The 24,490-nt window shown below is 35.1% G+C and overlaps 1 protein-coding gene across 23 annotated transcripts in view; it reads left to right on the top strand.

The window, feature by feature from the left end:
• The window catches only part of CLIP1 (CAP-Gly domain containing linker protein 1), a 162,715-nt gene that overhangs the window by 32,360 nt on the left and 105,865 nt on the right, over positions 1-24,490 (top strand). For all 23 annotated transcript variants that reach the window (XM_056821831.1, XM_056821829.1, XM_001364467.4 and 20 more), the window contains exons 2-3: positions 1,709-1,901; positions 4,010-4,581. In XM_056821831.1, coding sequence (XP_056677809.1) covers positions 1,817-1,901; positions 4,010-4,581 — 657 coding nt within the window. In that variant the 5' untranslated portion in view covers positions 1,709-1,816. The remainder of the gene's footprint in view (positions 1-1,708; positions 1,902-4,009; positions 4,582-24,490) is intronic.

Raw genomic sequence — 24,490 nt, 5'->3', positions numbered from 1 at the left:
AGCTATGAATATTTTTGTACAAGTCTTTTTGTCCATTATCTCTTTGGGGTACAGACCCAGCAGTGCTATGGCTGGGTCAAAGGGTAGATATTCTTTTGTCGCCCTTTGGGCATAGCTCCAAATTGCCCTCCAGAATGGTTGGATCAATTCACAACTCCACCAGCAATGAATCAATGTCCCTACTTTGCCACATCCCCTCCAGCATTCATTACTTTCCTTTGCTGTAATGTTAGCCAATCTGCTAAGGACCTCCTTTTTCTAGGCCCGGTTCTCAATCCACTCAGCCACTTAGCTGTACCCTGTGTTTTTTTTGTTTTTTTTTTTTCATTCCATTGGAACCCTGTTTCTCCTTGTCTCCCTTTTTTTGGGGGACCAGTCAAATTTTAGTTGGGCCAGGATAAGGATTAAGCCAAAGAAAGAGTGGGATCAATGTGACAAATGTAATCTCTTCTATTTCACTTTGCCTAATTTGAAAGATTATTAGCCTTTTACACTGGAGTTGAGATATATGGTGTCATCTTCTGTCTTCTCTATGCTGGTAGTAGTAGCATAGTAACCCTGCTAAATATACCCAAGCTGTGATTCCTGAATTTATAACAGTAAAATGTCATTTGGTAGACAAATCTTGATTCTGTTCCATGTTTTCTAGGAACTTCATGCAGATACTAATGTAGCTCATCTTTAATTTTGAACCAACTCAAGAGCTATAGTGATGGTTCTGGACAGTAATGGTCTTCCATAGGCCACATTTTGAAAAACCCACTGAGTTAGAACATGGTGCTCTCGGGCAAAGGTTATAAGTGAATTTCCAGTACAATTACAGGTTCTACTTCTAGCTGATGGAAGAGAGGACAAAATAAGAAAGAATAGATGGTTCACTAAATACCAGTACCCACTGCCTACAGGAATAGAGGGAATTTCAGTTATTTTAATGTTGAACTGACTCTTCACTTAATCAGAGAGAGTCAAGATTTTAAGCTGATCAGAGAAGGTATTATCAGTGCCAGGGGCATTTAATATTGCTTTGTCAACCTTACTGGTAATCTGATGAAGCCTAAGTATTTTTTCTAAGGATAATTTTTTTTGTATGTGTAAAATAAAATACATAGGCTTATAAAGCTGTTGAAATACAATAATTAAAATATATGTTTAAAAAGTTTAGAGATCCCAGGTTAAGAACCTCTGGTGTGGGCTATATTATATTATAAGCATTATTATTATCATCATTTTTTTAAACCCTTAGACCTTCTGTCTTAGAACCAAGGCAGAAGAACAGTAAGGGCTAGGCACTAGGGGTTAATTGAGTTGCCCGGGGCCACACACCTGGGAAGTGTCTGAGGCCAGATTTGAACTCAGGACCTCCCATCTCTAGGCCTGGTCTCAATCCACTGAGCTACCTAGCAGCCCTTTATCATTTTTTTTTTGAGACTGGATTTTCCCTATCTTGCTTAGACTGGAATTACAGGGGCCAAAAGTTTTTCTTAAAGTCAGTCACTGTGTTGATTTTTAAAAAACAATCAGATTCTTTTCTAGATGTCACAGACTTGTAATTCTAAAACAGCTGCCTGCCCCTGGGTTCAATTACCTTCATTTACCTTATTTTGGGAAATGGATAACTGTCTAAGCAAATTAAGAATGATAATTATTGTGCTTTCTCTATGACTTTTGATGAATGCTAAAAATATGCTTTTATGTTTTCTCTCTGCAGGTTTAACTTAAAGACTTTCAGCATAGGAGTGCCTACATTTGTATCAATGGTTGGGAAAAGAGAGTGACCAGAAGCAAAGGGGAAAAACATCTTGATGTAATAAGGAAGATGAGTATGCTAAAACCAAGTGGGCTTAAGGCCCCTACTAAGATCAATAAGCCTGGATCTTCAGCCTTGAAGACACCGGCTGCTGGTAGTTTTACATTTTCATTACATATAATCAAATTCTTTTATAGTTGGAAAATGCTAATATTGTTTCCTTTAAGACTTCAACTTAAGATTCCCTAGTTTTTAAAAAATGTTTTGATTCATTGATCTTTAGAGTTTGAGATCTCCATAATTTCAGACTTTACTTTTTTGAAGTGTTTATATTTGTGGATCAATTTGGTTGCATTTTAGTATAGTGTAATAATTGCTAACATTTATGTAGTGCCTACCAGGTGCCAGGGACTGTGTACTTTAAATATTTTGTCATCACAGCAACCCTGGGAGATAGGTGCCATTATTACTCCCATTTAATAGATGAGGAAACTGAGATAAACAGAGATTAAGTGATTTACCCACACACAGTATCCAAGTCTAGATTTGAACTCGGATCTTCTTAATTCTAAGCACTGTGTCACCTCACAACCCTATACATATTATCCCTGTGGAGATGATAAATCCTAAATTTGTGTCTTAACCCTAATCTATCTTCTTTTTTATTTTTTAGATAACTGCTTTCAGATACCCCATAGATACTACATTATTTTGTAGCCTAAACCTGTCTCTTCTCTAGATCTCTCCATTTTTTTTGAGGGTACCATCATTTTCCCTGCCAGTTATGTCCTTAATTTGAAAATCATGCTTGACTTATCATAACCATTCCTTAGCATACCATTATCTAGTTAATTGCCCTGTTTTGTCCATTTTGCTTCCAAAACATCTCGTATACTTCTTTCCTTCTCTACATTCATGTTCATCCTAGGTTAAACCCTAGGTCTGCTGAACTACTGTCAGAGCCCCCTAAGTGATCTTTCTATTTTCTGCCCTTTCTTTCTCTAATCCATCTTTTCCATATAGCTGCTAAAATAATATTCCTAAATCTGAGGCGTATACAGTGTCCAGTGCTTTCTTCTTGACTATACGATAAAATATAACCTTCTTTGCTTGACCTTTAAGGCTCTCCACAGTCTTTTTTCAGCCTTCTTTCACATGGCTTCCCTTCAAGGATGATGTTCTAGCCCAAATGGAGTGTAAAACTTCATTTTCCACTTCTGTGTCTTTTGATAAGCTCTGCTTAATTGTTCCTTATTTTCTCCTTTCAGAATTCTTGGTTTCCTTCAGTTTAGTTCAAGAGCTTCCTCCTTCATGGAGCTTTTCCATAGTGTCACTTCCCACCTCAGTTTGTTAGTGTTCTCTCCCTGCTTAATTTTCCTTCACTATAATTATTATGGTTTATATGTCTCCATATAAAATATAAGCTCCTTGGGGATGAGAACTATTGGGATTTTTGTTTTTGTATTTCTAGCACTTAGGATAAGCTTTGATAGCAAATGTTTAATTTATATTTTAACTAAATTGAAAGGATTAGAATTCTTAAAAAAAATCCAACAACCCAATTGTTTTATTTTTGCTTTGTCAAAAAAAGATTGTTATCTCATTAGCTTTTTACCACTTAAACTGTAAGCAGCTTTTAAGTAGATTAATCACTGGCAACACACAGTGGAAGAATTAGATAAATATTATTCTTCATTCTCATAGCCCTCTTCTTTTTTGGCATAACTTTCATCTCTTTCTCTCTCTCTCTTTTTTTTGGTATCTAAATGGGAACAATTTGGTGAATACTGGAGAGTGAATCTATGATTCCACTAAGATAGCTTCTCATACATAGTTCTAGTTGATTAACTTGAGAAGAAGAATGGAGCCAGAAACACTTCCCAAAAGATTACTTACCACAACCTACCTTAGGTTAAATAATGTCAGGGCTATATTCTAAGATGGCATTGTATATGATTTTAGATAATAATTACTTTACATTTAACTTGTCCTCTAAGAACTTTTGATATTCTTCTAATCTTAACTGCAGTCTTTATTGTCATAACTGTTAAAAGGCTTCATTTAAGTAAAAAATTAAAGTGAAGCCTCTTTTTAAAAAATTTTCTCCCTACTTTTAAAACAAAAAATAAAAATTTTTGCACACCAGAAACAGAATGGCCTATCTTGCTTTCTAATAGTATATGTGCTTTTGGTTCTGGCCTATATCAGCTTAAATAGTAGGTTTGATCTCTACTGATATTCTTTTCTTTTTTCCTGCTTTAGCTCCAGCTCCAGTAGAAAAGGCAATATCCACTGATAAAACATCAAGTACACCATCCCCTGAGACTCATGAAGAGTTTGTGGATGACTTTCGAGTTGGGGAACGTGTTTGGGTCAATGGCAACAAGCCTGGATTCATCCAGTTTCTTGGAGAAACACAGTTTGCACCAGGCCAGTGGGCTGGAATTGTGTTGGATGAACCAATTGGCAAGAATGATGGCTCAGTGGCAGGAGTTCGGTATTTCCAGTGTGAACCTTTGAAGGGCATATTTACAAGGCCTTCGAAGTTGATGAGGAAATTGCTGACAGATGATGAAGCCAATGGCACACAGGCTGCTCCTGCTTCTGGAGCCACATCCCCTCTCTCCACTTCCATGATCAGTGTAGCATCCTCATCTCCAGCTGCGCCTTCCTCATCTAGTATACCCCATAAAATTTCCCAGCCCACAGCTAAGGAACCTTCTCATCAGGTCAGCAACCTCACCAAAACTGCCAGTGAATCCATCTCCAACCTTTCAGAAGCTGGGTCCGTAAAGAAAGGAGAAAGAGAGCTGAAAATTAATGATCGGGTCTTGGTAAGTTTGAGACACTGCTGATAGAGTCCTGTGCAAACACAGTGAATGCTACTCTCTGTCATTTAAGCCCTTTTTAGAGAAACAAAGGTGCTTTTGTTCTGGTACTTAGATTTATTTCTATATTTTGTGGTTGTCCAGTTGTTCCAACTGACCAAGTTTGTAAGAAGAGAAATTTGAACATAATTGTAGCCTAGGTAAGAGACATGCAGATTTTCAAAGATTTATTTTGAGTTTTCCCCAGTGGTTTAGCGAAGAGAAAAGCTTTAAAGATTTATTAAATATTAAGGTAATGTACTATTTAGCAAATATTAAACCAACTTGGAGGAATTAAACTTGGAAGAGAATGCTTGGATCTTACTAATAGGTTTCCCCCCCCAATCTGTGCCATGATAGAGGACTTAGTAATAGTATTAATAGTCATTTCAATTAGAATTATTTCCCGTCTTTCATTATTTCCACCCTGTCAAACTTAAAAAATGTGTAACTACCAGTTTTATTTAGCAGAGAACTATGGTATAAAGGTTTCTAGATCTCTAAAAATCACTATGTGTGATATTTCATTTTATGACTTTATTACTGTCAGAATTGAAGTGCCACTTTGATGGATTTATAGCTTCATTCCTTCACTTTTCTGATACTTAGGTAAGTTCTGTACAAAAGCATTTAGCTTGTCAAAAATCTTTCCCTTTTATTCTGTGCCTTTTTAATCTGTGCAATATCTAGAAATTTCTAGATGCCTTGTAGATGCAAAATGGCTTCCATCAGTATGATAAGGAAAAAATGTAGTTAGAAATAAAGACTACTTAAGCTAAAAGGAGCATCTTTTTTTTTTTATTTTTAAAAAGTTTAATTGATAACTTTTTGGTTTTTTATTCCATTTTGACTTCCAAGAGTTTATCCCACTTAATGCTCTTTTTTGTGACAAATTCAATTCATCTAGCTTTTAATTACTTCCCTGTGTAAGGCACTATGCTAGCCTGAGGATACAAAGATAAAAATGAATAGTCTCTGCCTTCAAGGAGAGTACTTTCCACAGTAGAATGCAATCTATGCATAGCTAAGACAATATTGCAGCAATTTTTGACAGAGTATGCAACATTAATCATTTCCCCTTACCCATTCCTTCCCATCTCCTTTTTTTTTTAACTCTTACCTTCTGTCTTAGAATCCATAACTAAGTATCATTTCCAAGTCAGCAGAGAGGTAAGGGCTAGGCAATGGGGGTTAAGTGTTTTGCCCAGGGTCACACAGTTAGGAAGGCCAAATTTGAATCCAGGCCTGATGCTTTACCCACTGAGCCACCTAGCTGCTTGTCCCATCCCTTTCAGAGAGGTGTAAGGAAAAAATCTGTTTATGAAACCAACATCTGTCATTGCATTAAATTTGAACTAAATGGTGTTTAAATGTTTATTTACACTGTTATGGTCATATATGTTCTTCTGATTGTTTGCTTAATTTTGCATTAGTTCATATAAAAATTCCTATGTTGCTTTGAATTCTCTGCATTTGTCTTTGTTTATGGTGCAATAACATTATAAAACATTCAATTTGTTTAAACCATTCTCTAATCTCTAGGTATTCTTTTTAGTTTCTGCTTTTTTTTTTTGCTACCACAAAAACTGTTTCTATGAATATTTTCATATGTATGGGCCTGAAAATAGTTTTTTAGAGTTCATCTAGTTTAGTCTCCTTAATCTGTAGAAAGGAAAACCAAGACCTGAAGAACTGGCATGAATTATCCTTGGTTATAAAGAGAGTGACGGAGTTAGAACTTATGTTTCTTGATTTTCTCTCCAGTGTTTTTTTTTTCCCTGCCACACCATGTGGCATCTTCTGTGCCCTTTCCTCCCATACCTGTAGGAGGTCTTTAATGTCTGCTGTCTTCTAGGGATTAGAAGAAATCAGGGCTGAGAAGTTAATATCTTGGCTTCAAGGTTAGTAGAGTTCCCTTTTTTACTTTTAATCAGGACAGTAAAGAATTGATAGTTTCAGAATTTAAGACTATTTTCTTAAAAAAAAAAAAAGCATTTCTTTTAGACACAGCATAGCTTCACTCTACAGAATTGTTTGTCCTGCATTGTAGCATGGCGGCTGCCTTCCCCGTATATACATTTATATCTAACTGGCTTTGTTGCAGATTACAATTGTATTCCTGTGTGTAGTTTTTTACCTTATTTATCCTTATTTTGGATTAAATTATATATATTAATTCAGTAGACCCTGAGGAAGAAAAGGAAATAAAATTGCCCTCCTTATTCACATAGCAGTAGCCAGTGCCTGAAATAACAATAAATCTTTAAAAAGTGCCCTTTGGGGAAGCTAGGTGGCTTTTCTCAGACACTTCCTAGCTGGGTGACCCTGGGCAAGTCACCTGACACCCATTACTTAGCCTTTACCACTTTTCTGCCTTGGAACCAATACATACTACTGATTCTAAGTCAGAAGATAGGTTTTTTAAAAAAAGGCTTCTTAACTTTATTTTCTACTAGTATTGTTTGCCATATCCATCATTAGGGAATGTGTTTTTATGAGTATCAATTGGGTGTTATTGCTATAGCTTTTTTTTTTGCAAGCTACAAATTATTTTCATTTTTATTTATTTTCCTAATTTTGATCTTTGCTAGGAAAAGTTAATGATTTTACCTACCTCATTTTGGAGTAACTAGAACATCTTGACTTACAGCTATTTCTTTTATAAGTTCCACTGTTAAAATTTAAAGATTTTTTAAAGCAATTAATTAATAGCTTTTTTAAAAGTAGGTATTGAAATTGCAGGTGTTTTTGTACCAACCTTTGCAATAGACTGCTCAATTTGGCCCCAGGTACCCTATTCTAGAAGGGAATAGTAACAATTAAACTCAGAGAAAATATAGTAGAATCTTTAATCCCTTTAGACTTGTGTCTTTAAATGAATTTTCTATATCTAGTAAATTTTCCCCAAAACAATTTATATTTAATTTGTGGCATAGTCTGTAAGTTTGCTGGACAAGTAGTTTGAAAGACCTGAATTTAATCCAGCTTACATTTGCTAGCTGTGTGAACCTGTGCAAGTCACTTATCCTTATAACACCTCAGTTAACATACTAATTAACTGTAGCTGGGTTGCCATGAGACTGGAGTGATATTATGTGCGGAAAGTGTTCTGTAAGCTTTAAAGCTCTGTAAAATGTTATTAACAATGGCTAATATAATAATCAAAGGGATATAGTTCAATTACACTGACCTATTTTGTACTGTTCTTAGTTCTTTTACCTGGCATTTCTAAGAAGGATTATAGAAATATCTTGCTTAACAGACTAGGAAGTCAAGCATCAGGAACCTTCAAATTAAGAAATTTTATTTTTATGACCTGAATTGCTGAAGTGCTGAAGACTCTGATCTTTGTTATTAATGCCAAGGAAAATGGATCATTCTTGATTCTTTTCCTGAAGGTCTAGAGTTCCACTTTCCCTTTCCCTTACCCCTCTTCCCACATCTCCCTGCTCCTACTCTGAATTGTTTTGCTACTCTTGGTTTAGAGATAACAGCTCAGCTCAGGGGATCTGACTTTTTTCTTATCTGTATTGGCTTACTATGCTGTTCTTCCTCTTCTATTGTTGTTCACTTGTTTCATGAAGTTGCATCTGATTCTTCATGAACCCATTTGGGATTTTCTTGGCAAAGATGTCGGAATGGTTTGCCATTTCCTTTTTACATGGAAGGCCATGTTCTTATAGTCACCTCCCAGATATCACCCCTGATAACCCTTCTTTACTCCAAAGTATTTTGTTGTTTTTCAGTTGTATCTGACTCTTCATGACCACATTCTCTTGGCAAAGATAATGGAGTTGTTTGCCATTTCCTTCTCCAGCTCATTTTCCAGAGGAGGAAACTGAGGAAAATGGGTTATATGACTTGCTCAAGGTTATTCAATTTAGTGTCTTAAGGCCACATTTGAACTTGGGTCTTCCCAGGTCCAGGTCTGGCACTCTATCCACAGTGTCACCTTCCTCTTCTACCTTTTTTTATATTGAGAATTGTGTTTAACAAACCTGCCTTGAATTGTGACTTCAGGATTGTTGCTTGGAGGATTCCCCATTTGCCTCCTCCCCCATGTAAGAGTCCAGGATGCAAGGTGGAAATAATAGATGTGGGAATATATTTCTGAAATTTAGAAAAAGTCATACAATGTGATTCACTTTTGAGGATAAATGCTTCTTTGTGAAGTGTTTTCCTTGTATTGGCAGCAAGGAGAATGAGGGTATAAGTTGTCAGGTGTTTTATGAACTGAATAGATAGTTATCAGTCAACAATTTAAGTGCCTTCTAAGCTATAGACATCAGGCTAAGTATTGGGGAAACAAAAATAAAAGCAAAACAGTTGCTGTCTTTAATAAACTCACATTCTTATAGGAGAAACACTGTATACACATTTAAATTATGTCATATTAAGTTAACAAGTCAGCAAACATTAATATTTACTGGGGAAGGCAGCTTGATAGGTGACTCAGTAGATAGAGCCAGGCCTAGAGTCAAGAGAATCTGTTCAGATCTGGCCTCAGATACTTCCTAGCTTTGTGAACCCTGGGTGAGTCACTTAACTCTGGTTACCTAGTCCATACCACTCTTCTGCCTTGGAATAGATTCCTAGTATTGATTCTAAGACAGAAGGTAAAAGCTTAAAAAAAAGGGAGTTTTTGAGAGGGTCCATCTTATTTCTTTTGTTTTTTAACAAACTATTAATTTTAACCTTTTATTACCCATTTTATAACCAAAAATTCCAAAATGTTGTTTGGTTACATGTCTTTTCAATGTAGCAATCAATGATCATAGAATTTAGAACTGAAATAATATAGTTTAACCTTTTCATTTTACAGATGAAGGAATTGAAGCCACAAAGAAGTAGAATTACCCAAAATTACCCAGCTGATAGGTGGTAAAGCAGGATTCAAATCTAAAGTAGGATTCAAAGTTTTCTTCCACTGACTAGCACTGCCATAGCTTATTTAAGTCATTCCTCTTTTTCTTAGTTTGCTTTTTCATCTGGTTCAAGTGAATTACTTTATGTGAATCTTAAACCTTATATATGGTTCTAGCAGTGAAAATCTAGGCCTCTGAATTGGAACTATTTTTGAAAAGTTCTCCTGATTTCCTTGGGAATAATATTAGATATTGTAGTGTTAGACAACAAAACTTTATACTTGGTCAGAAGTTTGTTCTTATTTTTCTGCCTTTTGGCTATGATAATATGGAGTTTGAAAGTGTACTTTTTGGTCTAGTGAATAATTTTTTAAATTTAAATTTTTATTGTTATCTTTGTTTTCAAATCATCTTTATTTCCTAATATATTCATTTGTTCTTCTCCTACCTACATCTCTCAGAATAGGGTACCTGTTTAAATATTATTTTCAGACATTTTGTGAATGTCAAAAAGCACCTATTAGTATTTGTCCTTTTCATGTGTGACATCATTAACATTCTTGGTACTGAAAAGGTACATTATATACAAGGATAGATTTGGGCTTGTTGGCATTCCTGGCCCCATGTTAAGAATTCTGGACAGCCTGCTACACTGAGGACTTGGGCACTTGTTGCGTTTTGGAGCAAATTACTAAGTGTGTACCTTTTGTTTTTACCCATTATAATATTTAACTTTTATTTCCATTTAGGAATAACCTCTCAACTTAAATGTCATCTTGGATGTATTTTTTTCAAAACAATTACTAAAGTTTCCTGAGCTTGAACTTTTCTGTAACTTTTGACCAACCTCATGAAAACAAGTTCAGCTTTGTTGATATCCCCCTTGACCCATGTAATCAATCAAGCAGTTGTTTTTCTTTGGTGTTTTTACTTCCACAATTTTTTCTGTGAATGTGGATAGTGTTCCTTCTCATAGATCCCTCTGGGTTGTTCATGATCACTGCATTGCCACTAATGGAGAAGTCCATTATATTCCATTAGTACCATATTGTTTTGATGACCACTGCTTTATAGTATAGTTTGAGATCTGGTACTGCTAGGCCACCTTCCTTCACAGTTTTTTTCATTATTTCTCTTGATATCCTTGATCTTTTGTTCTTCCAAATGAACTTTGTTATGTTTTTTTCTAATTCAGTAAAGTTTTTTGGTAGTTCAATGGGTATGGCACTAAATAATTAAATAAGTTTGGGTAGGATTGTCATTTTTATTATGTTAGCTTGCCCTACCCATGAGCAATGAATGGTTTTTCCATTTATTTAGATCTAGTTTTAATTGTGTGGAAAGTGCTTTGTAGTTGTGTTTTTATAGTTCCTGTGTTTGTCTTTGCAGATAGATTCCTCAGTATTTTATATTGTCTAGGGTGATTTTAATTTTATCATTTATTTATTTATTTATTTATTTATTTATTTAAGAGCCCTTAACTCTCCGTCTTGGAGTCAGTAGTGTGTATTGGCTCCAAGGCAGAAGAGTGGTAAGGGCTAGGCAATGTGGGTCAAATAACTTGCTCAGGGTCACACAGCTAGGAAGTGTCTGAGGTCAGATTTGAACCTAGGACCTCCTGTCTCTAGGCCTGACTCTCAATCTGCTGAGCCACCCAGCTGCCCCCTTGGAATTTCTCTTTCAAATTCTTACTGCTGAGATGTGTTGGAAATATATAGAAATGCTGATGACTTATGTGTGTTTATTTTGTATCCTGCAACTTTGCTAAAGTTGTTGATTATTTCCACTAGCTTTTTAGTTGATTCTTTTGGATTCTTTAAGTAGACCATCTTATTATTTGCAGAGTGATATCTGGATCTCCTCACTGCCTACTTTAATCCCTTCAATTTCTTTTTCTTCTCTAATTGCTACTGCTAGTGTTTGTAGTACAATGTTAAATAATAGAGGGGATAATGGGCATCCTTGTTTCACTCTTGATCTTATTGGGAATGCTTCTAATCTATTCCCAAGGCAGATGATGTTTGCTGATGGTTTTAGATATATACTGTTTATTATTTCTAGGAAAGGCCCTTCTATTCCTATTCTTTCTAGTGTTTTCAATAGGAATGAGTGTTGTATTTTGTCAAAGGCTTTTTCTGTGTCTATTGAGATAATCATGTGGTTTTTATTGATTTGCTTGTTAATATGGTCAATTATGTGGATGGTTTTCCTAATATTGAACCAACCTTGCATTCCTGGTATAAATCCCACCTGATCATAATGAATAACCCTTGTGATCACTTACTGGAGTCTTTTTGCTAGTATTCTATTTAAGATTTTTGCATCTATGTTCATTAAGGAGATTAGTCTATAGTTTTCTTTCTCTGTTTTTGACCTGCCTAGCTTGGGAATGAGTACCATATTTGTGTCATAAAAGGAATTGGTAGAACTCCATCTTTGCTAATTATGTAAAATAGTTTGTATTTTTATATTGGGATTAGTTGTTCTTTGAATGTTTGATAGAATTCACTTGTGATTCCATTAGGCACTGGGGATTTTTTCTTAGGGAGTTCTTTGATGACTTGTTCAATTTATTTTTCTGATACAAGATTATTTAAGTATTCTATTTCTTTTTCTGTTAATCTTAGGCAATTTATATTTTTGTAAATATTCATCCATTTCACCTAGATTGCCATATAATTGGGCAAAATAGTTTTTAATGATTGTCTTAATTTCTTCTTCATCAGAGGTGAGGTCTTCCTTTTCATCTTTGATACTGTTAATTTGGTTTTCTTTTTTCCTTTTTTTATTAGATTGACCAGTACTTTGTCTATTTTATTTGCTTTTTTCAAAATACCATCTTCTAGTCTTATTTATTAATTCAATGGATCTTTCATTTTCAATTTTATTAATTTCTCTCTTAATTTTTAGGATCTCTAATTGAGTTTTCATTTGGGGATTTTAAATTTGTTCACTTTCAAGTTTTTTTGATTTGCATGTCTAATTCATTGACCTTTGCCCTCCCTAATTTGTTACTATATGAACTCAAGGATATAAATTTCCTGCTGAGTACTGCTTTGGTTGCATCCCATAGATTTTGAAATGATATCTCATTGTCATTTTCTTCAGTGAAATTATTGTTTCTATGATTTATTCTTTAACCTATTTTGGAGAATCATATTATTTAATTTCCAATTAATTTTTGATTTGGCTCTCCATTTACCCTTACTAATTATTATTTTTATTGCATTATGATCTGAAAAGGTTGCATTTATTATTGCTGCTTTTTTGCACTTGTTTACCATGTTTTTATGCCCTAGTACATGGTCAATCTTTGTGAACGTGCCATGTACTGCTGAAAAGAAGGTGTATTCCTCTTTGTCCGTATTTATTTTTCTCCATATATCTATTAACTCTATTTTAATAAGATTTCATTCACATCTCTTACCTCTTATTTATTTTTTGGTTTGATTTATCTAGATTTGATTGAAGAAAGTTCAGGTCTCCCACTAGTATAGTTTTACTATCTATTTCCTCCTTCAACTCCACTAGTTTCTCCTTTGGAAATTTGGATGCTATACCATTTGGTGCATGCATGTTAAGTACTGGTATTTCCTCATTGTCTATACTGCCTTTTATCAGGATGTAATTACCTTCCTTATCTCTTTTAATCAGATCTATTTTTACTTTGACTTTGTCAGATATCATGATTGCAATTCCTGCCTCCTTTTTCTCAGTTGAGGCCCAATAGATTTTGCTCCAACCTTTAATTCTAACCCTGTGAATTTCTACCTGCCTCATGTGTGTTTCTTGTAGACAACATATGGTAGGATTTTGGTTTCTAATCCATTTTGCTATTTGCTTCCATTTTATGGGCGAGTTCATCACATGTTCAAAGTTATGATTGCCAGTTGTATATTCCCAAACATTTTGATATCCTCTTCTAGTTCTGCCCTTTCTTCTTTTGCTATATCCCTTTAAACCATTGTTTTACTTTTAATCAGTCCCTCAATCCCCACCCTTATTATGCTTCCCTTTCCCTGCCCCCTCCCTTTTTGTTCCCTTTTTTTTTTAAGGTCTGTTAAGTTCCCTACCCCCTCTCCCCTCTCTTTCCCTCCTTTTTTGTACTCCCTGCCCCACTCCCCTCCTTGATTTTCCCTTCTCACTTTCCCTGTAGGATAAGATAGAATTTGATACCCCAGTGGATCTTAGATGCTCTTCCTCTCAGAATTGATTTCATTGAGTGTAAGGTTTAAGTATTACCTATTAGCACTCTCTTCCTCTCCTTCTTAAAATAGTATTCTTCCCCTCCCCTTCCCATGTGCCTCTTTGTTTGATATAGATTATCCTATTTATCTTATTCCTTCAAATTTCTCTTGGTGCCATCTTCTATTCCCCCCTCCCTTTTTCTTTTTGCATATTATCTTATACCACTTATTACCCCAATCTCTGCCTGTGAATGATTCTTCTAATTACTATAATAGTGAATATAATTTTTGAGAGTTACAAATAACATTTTTCCATATGTTAATATAAACAATTTGATCTTATTGAAAATTTTAAATAAAAAATATTTTTTCCCTCTCCCCTCTCTTTCTTATTTACCTTTTCATGTTTCTCTTGATCTTTGTATTTGGATATCAAACTTTCCACTTAGTTCTAGTCTTTTCTTTACAAATACTTGGAAATATTCTATTTTATTTAATGCCCATATTTTCTCCTGGAAGTATATTGTCAGTTTTGATAGGTAAGTGATCCTTGGTTGAAGACCCAATTCTCTTGCCTTTCTGAATATCATATTCCAAGCCTTACCATCGTTTAGTGTGGAAGCTGCCCAAGCTTGTGTAATCCTGATTGGTGCTCCTTGATATCTAAATTGTCACTTTTTGGCTTCTTATAAAATTTAATCCTTAGCTTGGAAGCTCTTGAATTTGGCAATTACATGCTTGGGGGTTGTCTTTTGAGGATATTGTGTGAGGGTTTTCTATGAACTCTTTCAATGTCTATTTTGCCCTCTTGTTCAAGAATATCATGGCAGTTTTCTTGGATAATTTCTTGTAGTATGATGTCAAGATTTCTGTTTATTTCTGGGTTTTCAGGTCGAGCAATGATTCTCAAATTGTCTCTTTGAGATGGTTTTCCTGATCTATCATCTTGTTGGTGTGATATTTTATGTTTTCTTCTATTTTGTCAGTCCTTTGCCTTTGCTTTGTTAATTTTTGCTGTTTTGCAAGATCATTGGCTTCCAGTTGCTTAATTCTGGTCTTTAAGGACTGGTTTTCCTCTATGATCTTTTGATTTTCCTTTTTCGTTTGGTCTATCCTGCTTTTTGTGGCTTCCAGCTGTTTCTCCAAATGGGAATTCCTGTCCTTTAAACTATTATTTTCTTTTTGAACTATTTCCCAGTTTTCTTGCCAAAATCCTTCCATCTTTTTGATAAGCTCCAATTTAAATTCTTCTAGATCTTGTGGCCAATTTCCATTTTTTGGGAAGGTTTGAGTGCATTTATTTGTATGTCCTCCGGTAGTCTGGATTTTTCCTTCATAAAAATTATCAAGGGTCAATGCCTTCTTCTTGTTTTTCTTCGTGTTGGGACGTTTTTTTCTGAGTATTGTTTGCCATCACTATGGTGGTTTTTCCTTCTCTTTCCAGTCAGAAGTCTGAGTAAGGAGGGCAGGCTCTCTGTGTATGGAACTAAGGAGCATGGTTTTTGCCTGAGGTCACCTCAAGTCTCTGCAGCTTTTACTGTTTACTACCCTTCTCTGCACTATCTCTGCATGGGCGCCCAAGGTCTGTGCTCTTCAGCCTGCTGGGGTCTCAAGTCTAGCTGCTTTCAGGGGTAGGTCTTTGGTAGTCTTAGTCAGCTGCCAAGGACCTAGAGGTGCCCCTCACTTGCTCTAGAGGTGCCTCTGTTCACTCACTGATTCTATTGCACTGTCTCTGGCTCTGACTCTGATTCTGTAGGTGGGGTGGGGAAGGGTTAATCAGCTCACGTTTTGGTGGAAGCTATTTCACCCTCTTATATTGTATAAATGCCCAAATCCCACATACCTTTGATGCTGTGCTCTACTGTAGAGTCTTGTCATTCATATGAATTTGGTTTATTTGGCCTTTTGAGGTGGTCTATATTGGTAAGTGGTAAGGAGAGGAAGAGTCCTGGGTCTACACTACTGCCATGTTTACCCGAAAGTCCTCAGTTATAGTCACTGTTCCTAATTTAAGGAGTTGAAAATTTTTTATATCAAATGGAGTTGCTCTCACTCTTAAGTATTTTTAATTTATCTCAATATTTTCCCCATATCCAGCTATCCAAATTCCCAGAAATACCTTGATTTCTTCTTCACGTTTAAAATCTAGTAAGAGTGGAAAATCTTGGTGTTGAAACTACAAGACTTGACTATAGCAAATCTTAAGCCCTCCTTATGATTCAAGATTTGGTAGAAGGATGTAGCTCTTAGCATAAATGATTCTGTTCCCTCCTTATTTCCCTTGCTTCCTTCCCTTCCTCCCACTCCTTACCTTCTTTCTTAAAATTTGTACCAAGTATCAGTTTCAAAGCAAAAGAGTGGTAAAGGTAGGGCAATGGGAGTTAAGTGTCTTGCCCAGGGTCACACAGCTAGGGAATGTTAGAGATTAGGTTTGAACCTAGGATCTCCCATCTCTAAGAGGCCTATAACCTAGCTACCCTCTCTTTATTGTTTTTACTGGAACCACCTTAGTTAACATCTGCAAAGCCTTCCATGCCATAGTCTTTGGTTATAATTGTATAATATACTGCTTTGAGAGAAGTAAATATTCAAGGAAGCACAGAATTCATATTACTCCTAAGGTTAAAAAAAAGTCTTTAATGAGTAGTAGTTGAATTCAACACATGCTGTGTACAAAACACTATTTTAGGTAGGCAATAGAAGGATATAAAGTATGTAGTTCTGCCACAAAACAATGTGTATGTATTCTACTAAAGATAGATTGTAAGTTTCTTGGGAGTCACATTTGCATTGTGGAAATAGGGTTTGAATATACAGTCAGGAAATGAGGATTCTAATTCTGTATTAGGCAGACTATCTTTATAGCCTTACTTTCTTTATCTGTACCTTATCTCACAGGGTTATTGTTGAGGAAAGTGCTTTATAAACTCTAAAAACCATGTGTGTGTGTGACTTGTTTTTAAAGAAGCATGCATGCCGAGATAATTGATTAAAAGGGGAGCAAGAAAGGTAGAGGCAGAGGAGAGATCTAGACCCAAGGAAAATCTGCGGCTGGAAAGGCCATGGTCAGATGGGTGCTGTTGGCTTCATGTAGGAAGGAGCTTCTGAGCTGATAACTAGGATAGAGGATTTTGATAGGTGGAGATTAAAGATGTGCTGTCTGGAAGAATGGCCACATTGAGTTCAGAAAAATCATTGGCTTTTTAGTAATGTTTGGACTCATTCATTCAGCAGCCTTGCATTTAAGACCCTGCCTGACTTAATAGTCCACAGGCCCTTTTACCGTAATCTTCTGTTATTCCTCGCCTCCTACAAGAAGCTAACAAATCTGAACTCCTCCTAGCTGTTTTCTTTTTTCTCATGTAACTTTGTTCCTTCCCACTATGGGCTAACATTGTGGTATAGTGTGGATAGCAAATTGGCTTCTAGTCAGGAAGGGTTACCTGACTTCAGTTCCTGCTACTGACAGTGGTTAGGTCACCAAGGGCCCACTCAGGTCACTTCACCTCATAGAGTCCTAGGTAACTTTTTAAGACTAGAAGGTACAGATTTGCATTGGTAGAGGGAGCTTATTTTCTGGATATCCCCTATAATAATAGTGGTATCAAAGAGCTGGGCTGACAATCCCCTCCCAAAGAAAAAACAATAACAAACATTCTTTGATTATAGCTTGAAATTTGGGGATTTATTGAACTCAAATAGGGAGCATTTGAGGCATATTTCCTAATTAAAATGAACAGGTTGTGTTCAGCAATTGGTTTGTTTATAGGTTGTTTGAAACTTTGAACGAAGTTCTCAGAAAAACAGTGTAGGTGGTCTGGTTTCAGAATAGTCTATGCAAATAATATGATAGCATAATATCAGTTCTGAGGTAGGAGTGGCATCTTTGTTATGTTGGCTGGGCTGGTATGTTGTGACTCTAGGCTTCTTTGTCATCTGAGGTATGAAAGGGCTAATCTATGGGAAATTGGTGTGGGATGTTTTAGCCTACTCCCCACTGCCTTATGTAGTACTGTTTTTTTTTTTTTACCTAGTTGTGAATTTAAAGGTGATTGAGACTAGCTGCTTTAAAAAATCTATATATGTTATCATTTTTAATCTTAGGAATTGTATCCCATTTATCCTTTGCCAGTAGTAAAGTCTTTTTTATTACTGTTGGTGGTTCATAACATTTTGTGTCTCATTGCATCTTTTTTTCCTAAATAAAATTTTATCAACATAGTTTGATTTTCCATGCCTTAAATTTCTTCTATTCCTTTCCCTTCCAGAGACCCATCCTTTACAACAAAGAAAATGTTGTATTTTTAAAAACAGGGGAAAAGAAAAGGAATTCAGCAAAACCAATCAACATATTTAAAAAATATGACATTATATGCAATGTTCCATACTCATGGACATTTTTTTCCCACGAGAGCACTTGCCTTCTCATCTTGGACACACCAATTTTGTTTGTGCTAAAACTTTTCTTTCTTTTTTTTTAAACCATTATCTTCTGTCTTCGTTATTAGTTCTAGGACAGAAGAGTGGCAAGGGGTAGGCAGTTGGGGTTAAGTGGCTTTCCCAGATTCAACACAACTAGGAAGTATCTGAGGCTAGATTTGAACCTAGGTCCTCCTGACTCCACACCTGGTACTATATATATTCATTGTGATATAAAATGTTTCAATTTTATGTAAACAAAATTCTCTGTTTTATATTTTATAATTGCCTCTATCCCTTGTTTTAAGAATTAATTTCCCTAGGGCAGCTAAGTGGCTCTAAGTCAAGCTTAGAAAGGAAGGTCCTGGGTTCAAATCTCATCTCAGATGCTTCCTAGCTATGTGACCCTGTGTAAGTCACTTAGCCCCCATTGCCTAGCTCCTGCCACTCTTCTGCCTTGGAACCAGTATGCAGTATTAATTAGATTTAAACAAATACAGTATTCCAAAACAAATTCAAAATGGCCTTATGACTTTATTATTAATGATCATACCATTAAAAAATGAGAATAAAGCAGATCATGTACCTTTCACAAGTATGAATGGGAAATTAACTATTTTTTTAACATAACTTTTCATCTTAGAATTAATTCTGCATATTGGTTCCAGACTTTTTTCTACTTCTTTCAGCAGTTTTTTCCTAAGTATTTTATGTTTTGAGTCTATTAAATATTTAGGTTATTGAATTACATTATTTGTAATTTTCCTTTGTCTGTTTTTCAGTTAAAAAAGAAGCTAAGTGGGTTTGGTTATTTTGCTTTATAATATCGTGTAGAAGTATTATTCCACCTTTATGTTTACTTCATTATTTCTCCCCCTTCATGTTCTATTTTGTTTCTTCAAATGCATTGTTATTTGATTGAGTTTTGTAAAGTATCTCTTTGATACTTTGAATTGTCAGGACCTTAAAACAGTAAATTAATTTTGGTTGTTTGATATTTTTATTATATTAGTACACTCCAGCCATGAACATTGTATTAACTCCATTTATTTAGATTTTTGTCTTTAAAACAATTCATTTTGCAATTGATTTACACAGGTATTAGGAATACTTTGATAGATTAACTCTCAAATAGTTGATGTGTTTTGTAGATATTTTCGGTGGAATTTTCCTTTCTATCACTGTCCACTTAATTTTGTTGTTATTACCTAGAAATTCTGTTGGTTTTTGTGGATTTTTTGTAGCCTGCAACTATTCTAAAGCTATTGCCTCAATTAATTTATTTGTGGATCCCCTGGGATTCTCTAGGTAAATCTTCTATCATCAATAAATAGGGATAGCTTTATCTCCTCCTTGCCTATATTTTCTGCCTTTAATTTTATCTCTTTTCTTATTGTAATTGTTAGCCTTTCTAGAATTATCAAAATAATTGAAGGGAGACTGGATATCCATGCATTTTACTTCTATTTAATGGGAAAACTTCTAGTGTGTTCTCAGGGTTTGTGATGCTTTCTTCTGTTTTTTGATGCTCTTTATTATATTAAAAAAAGATCTCTTCATTTCTAACTTTTGTAGGACTTCAAAAAAAGAAAACATACATCAGTTATCAAAGACTTTTCTGCACCTATCAAGATACTCATGAGTGCTTTTGTATATTTTTCATTATGTTGATGGTTTTCTGAATTTTTAGCCATCCTTTGCATTCCTAGTATAAATCTAACATGATCATAAATGAATGGTCCATAAGAATGATTTCTTAAATGAATTTATATAATCTATTTGACATGATTTAATTTAAAAAATTGGAATTGATATCGGTTAATGATATATCTATATCTATAGTCTATATCAGTGATAGTGAACCTTTTAGAGGCAGAGTGCTGCTGCCCTCCCCAATCAAGTGCCATGTCCCTCCCCCTCACTGAGTGTTGGGCAGGCCCTGCTCCTCTCCCCTCCCCCCCTCCCTTTACACCACACAAGGGAAGGAGGATGCGCTCCCATTGGGCTGCTGGACAAAGTGAGGAATGACCTCAGGGAGTATAGAGAGGGGGAGGGGAGTGGCCCAAGCTCTCAGCTCCCCTCCAGCTCTGCTACCTGTGAGCTGTCCAGCTTATCCCCTATGTGTTCCCATTGGGCTGCTGGGCAGAGGGGTGGGTGATATGAAAAAATGTCATCAGGCGTGGTGGAGATGGGAAAGGGAGCAACTCTGCCTGAGTCCCTCTGCCTTTCTAGTAATGAACTTGGGGGTGGGGGTGGTGCCCGCACTCTGTGTGCCATAGGTTTGCCATCACTGGTCTATAGTTTTTCTTTACTTTATCCTCCCCTAGTTTAGATATTAGGACTCTATTTGTCTCACAAAAAAAAGGAGTTTCTCAAGTTTTAGAATTTTTTTAGACTTTAGAATTTATTTTGTGTAATTGGTATTAATAATTGTTCTTTAAAACTAATAGAATTATACTGTAAGTCCTTCAGGACCAGTAGTTTTTGTTTTTTTCCTTTAGTAGTTCTTTTACAGCTAATTCTGTATCCTTTTCTGAAATAGGGTTAAGATCTCCCTTTGGTGTTCTGTCAGTTTGAGTTTTTTATAGTTTTGAAGGTAATTCTTCATTTCTTACATATTCTCAATTTTGTTGACATTATTGCATAGTAGGTTCTGATAATTCTTTTTATTCTGTTTTTGTTATTCTCATTTTTATTTTTTTGCTAGTTGAAAAAATCAACTTGGTTAAAGGTTATTTTTTTATTCTTTTCAAGGAATTAGCTTTTAGTTATATTTTTCATTTCTATAGTTTTTTTTAAGCTTTCAGTACCCATTTTTCCTTTAGTTTTCAAAATCTCTTGTATTTACTTGGGCTTATTACTTTTGAGTTTCTAATTTTAACAATGCACATCCCCTCTTTTTCTGTTTTACTTAGATATATTTTTAGGAATATAATTTTTACTCTGAGTACTATTTTAGTTGTATTTTGTACATTTTGATATGTTTCATCATTATCCTATTTCAAAAAAATGATTATTCCTATGACTCATTCTTTAACCCAATTGTTACTTAGTATTTCATCAATAAGTCCTTGTTTCTTGTTTGTGCTCCCTGAACTGAGGAGGTTTTATGATTTGTTAAGGATGTGTTTTCTATTTATATCTTTTTTCCATTTATTTATACAGTTCATCTAATTCATATTTTAATACATGGTTAGTTTTTGTAGAAGTTCTATGTGGTTCTGAGAATATGTTTTCTTTAGCATGTCCTAAACCTAATTCTTCTGACCATATGTGTGAATGAATTAAACAATCCAAAGAATGATAGACTAGACAAGAAAACTAACCCTGTGATCAGTTGCTTACAAGAAACACAGCTGAAAACCCTAGATATTTACAGAATAACAATGGGAAATTAAGACAAAATTTACTGTGTCAGGAGAATAAAAAAAAAGCAGGAGTTGTAATCATGCTATCAAAGTAGAAACAAATTAATAACAGAGAAAAATCATAAAATTATATTATTCAGAAAGGAATCATAGACAGTGAATGAATACCAATTGTAATGCTCCAAATGTTCCATATATGTTCCAGAATTCATAACGGAAGAATTAAATTAATTTCATGAAGATATAGAGAGTAACATTATAAAAGAGACTTTAATATTCCTCTCCCTGGATTAGACATGTTTAATAGAAAAAACCTAACAGGAAGAAAAGGAAAAATGTAGAATTGTTATAGAAATTAGAGCTAAAAGACTTACTTATCACTTATTTCCCTCTATTTGTGTCTTTTATACTTCTTTTTGATTTAGGATTTTTTGGGGGGTTATGATTAGTTTATCTTAATCTCTGTTTAGTCTTGGGCAACTCTTTGTGACTCCGGACCACATTGACCGTGGAATTTTCTTAGCAAAGATACACATACTAGAATGTCATTTCATTCTTCAGTGGATTAAAGGCAACAGAAGTTAAATGACTTGCCCACAGTCACACAACTAATCAGTATCTGGGACTATATTTGAACTCATGTCTTCCCGACTCCAGACCCAGTACCCTTAATCCACTTTAAGGTAAAGTTCTTCCTCTAGACTTCACCCTCAATCTGCCTGACCCTGACTCTCATTTGTTAACCCAAGTTTTGGAGTTTTACTTAATGATTTATTTTTCTTTCTTATTATTATTTAGTTATTTAATTCTTTCCCCCTTTCTCCTTTTTTCCACTCAGTTAAATAATTAATTAAAAATTTCCTTCCAACTTCTTTTTTCTAAGGATTTCTTTACTTTATTCTCACTATTTATTCTCTTATCTCTCTGACTCTTTTGAACTTTTTTCTTTATTTCATAGTGAATATATTTATTCCTTCTTTAACCTCTTTTTCCCCCTACATGGATTTAAAGCTTAAGTGCCAAATTTTGAGTTCCCCTTTCCAACCAAATTCTGTTTGTTGCCTTGTAGATCTTGCTTCCTCACTCCCTTTTCCTGTTGTGTTTCACTTTAGAAGTATCACTGGATGATCAGAGAATCAATATAAGATAAGAAGCATTACTTGTGGGAAATATTTTCCTGCCTCTCAAATCATATAGTCTAATCTTTTCTCTACATTCCTGTAATCATTTTATTATATTCACTATCCTACATGCCTTCCTATACCTTTGAATACAAATTGCCCTCAGAAATTTCATTTTTTTCTTCTTTTATGAAAAGATGAATGCATGATGCTTTCTCAGAGGAAGTTATCTCCTTGTGCATCAACTCCTTGCAGGTTAGTTCTATTCTAAGGTTCCCATCTTCTGCTACAACATAAATATTTCCCCAAGGAGTATGCTTTAGTGGAATCCCCACTTTCAATTTAGTCAAAATCTCTCTTTCTTTTCCCTCCCTGTATGAATCCCTCCCTTGACCACCGTATTAATTCTCCTATGGCTCTTTTTTTTTCTAGATGAAAGATTAGAGATATTATTTTCCCTTCATTGTTTATCCATAGATTGTGTTTACATTAATGTACCATAATTTGTTTGGTTCTGTTTATGATCACCAATTTCTTTCCAGTTCTTTGTTATCTCAGAAAATTCTGGGGCAACTTAGGTGGCTCAGTGGATAGAAAGCCAGGTCTGGAGTTGGGAGACCCTGGATTCAAATTTAGTCTTGGATACTTTCTAGCCGTGTGACTCTGGGCAAACCACTTAACCCCAATTGCCTAATTCTTTGGGGAAAAAATTATTATTACTCATTAAATAGTAAAAGTGGGTTGGAGAGAGTAAAGGCACTTAATCACGTGGCCAGTTGACTAGCTAATCTTTTTTAAAAATATATTTTAAAAAATTATTTTTCCATGTTTACATAATTTATTTTCTTTTCCCTCCCCTCTTCCCTTCCTGTTCCTGGAGCCAACAAACAATTCCACTAGATTACACAAATATTATCACTCAATACCTATTTCTAAATTATTCATTTTTGTAATAGGGCAGTCTTCTAAAACCAAAACCCCAAATCATGTGTTCATATAAACAAGTGATAAGTCATATGTTTTCAATTCCCCAGCTCTTAACTGCTCTTCTGCCTTAGAAATGACACTTGGGGGGGCAGCTGGGTGGCTCAGTGGATTGAAAGTCAGGCCCAGAAATGGGAGGTCCTAGATTCAAATCTGGCCTCAGACACTTCCTATTGGGCAAGCCCCTTAATCCCCCCTCCCCCCCTTGCCTAACTACTACTAGTTGCCTACTCTTCTTCCTTGGAACCAATACACAGTATTGATTTAAGGTGGAAGGTAAAGGTTTAAAAAAAATGAAATGACTTAGTATTGATTCTAAGACAGAAGGTAAAGGTTAAAAAAATATCATTGTAAATATTTTGATATATACATATATATGTAGATTTTTCTTCTTTCATCAGGGACCTCCATAGAGTATATGCCTAGTATTTGAATTGCTGGGACAAAGATTATGGACATTTTAGTCACTTTATTTGCATAATTCCAAATTGCTTTTCAAAATGTTTATACTGATTCCTTATACTGATTCACCAGTGATGCACTAATGTGTTTATACTTGTTATACTTGTTAATAGGGGCAGTTCTGAGAAGTGTGAGGATTGCTAGGCTATTGTTGGGAAATAACAACTCTGACTTAAGAGGTTTCCACTGGATAATGTGTTAAATTCTGCTAAGATTATGATTTTATAGCACTATATAAGGCTATAGGGAAGATAATAAACAGGAGTAAAGATGAAGATTGATAAGGAGTATAGGTGGGAGGAATTCCTTAGGCCTGCCCATTATTATCTTCAAATACTATTTCCTTATAAGTAATTTCTTCCATGGTTGAGTCAATGCAAGCTTTCACTACCCAAGAACTGATACAATTTCAAGGTAAAGTTAAGATAGAAAACAAATGAATCATTACAACAGCAAGGGTGTAGTCTAAT

The sequence above is a fragment of the Monodelphis domestica genome, chromosome 3 (assembly GCF_027887165.1).
Source record: "Monodelphis domestica isolate mMonDom1 chromosome 3, mMonDom1.pri, whole genome shotgun sequence".
NCBI lineage: Eukaryota > Metazoa > Chordata > Mammalia > Didelphimorphia > Didelphidae > Monodelphis > Monodelphis domestica.
The sequence above is the reverse complement of the archived record's forward strand: the minus strand, read 5'-3'. Positions and strand labels throughout refer to the sequence as shown.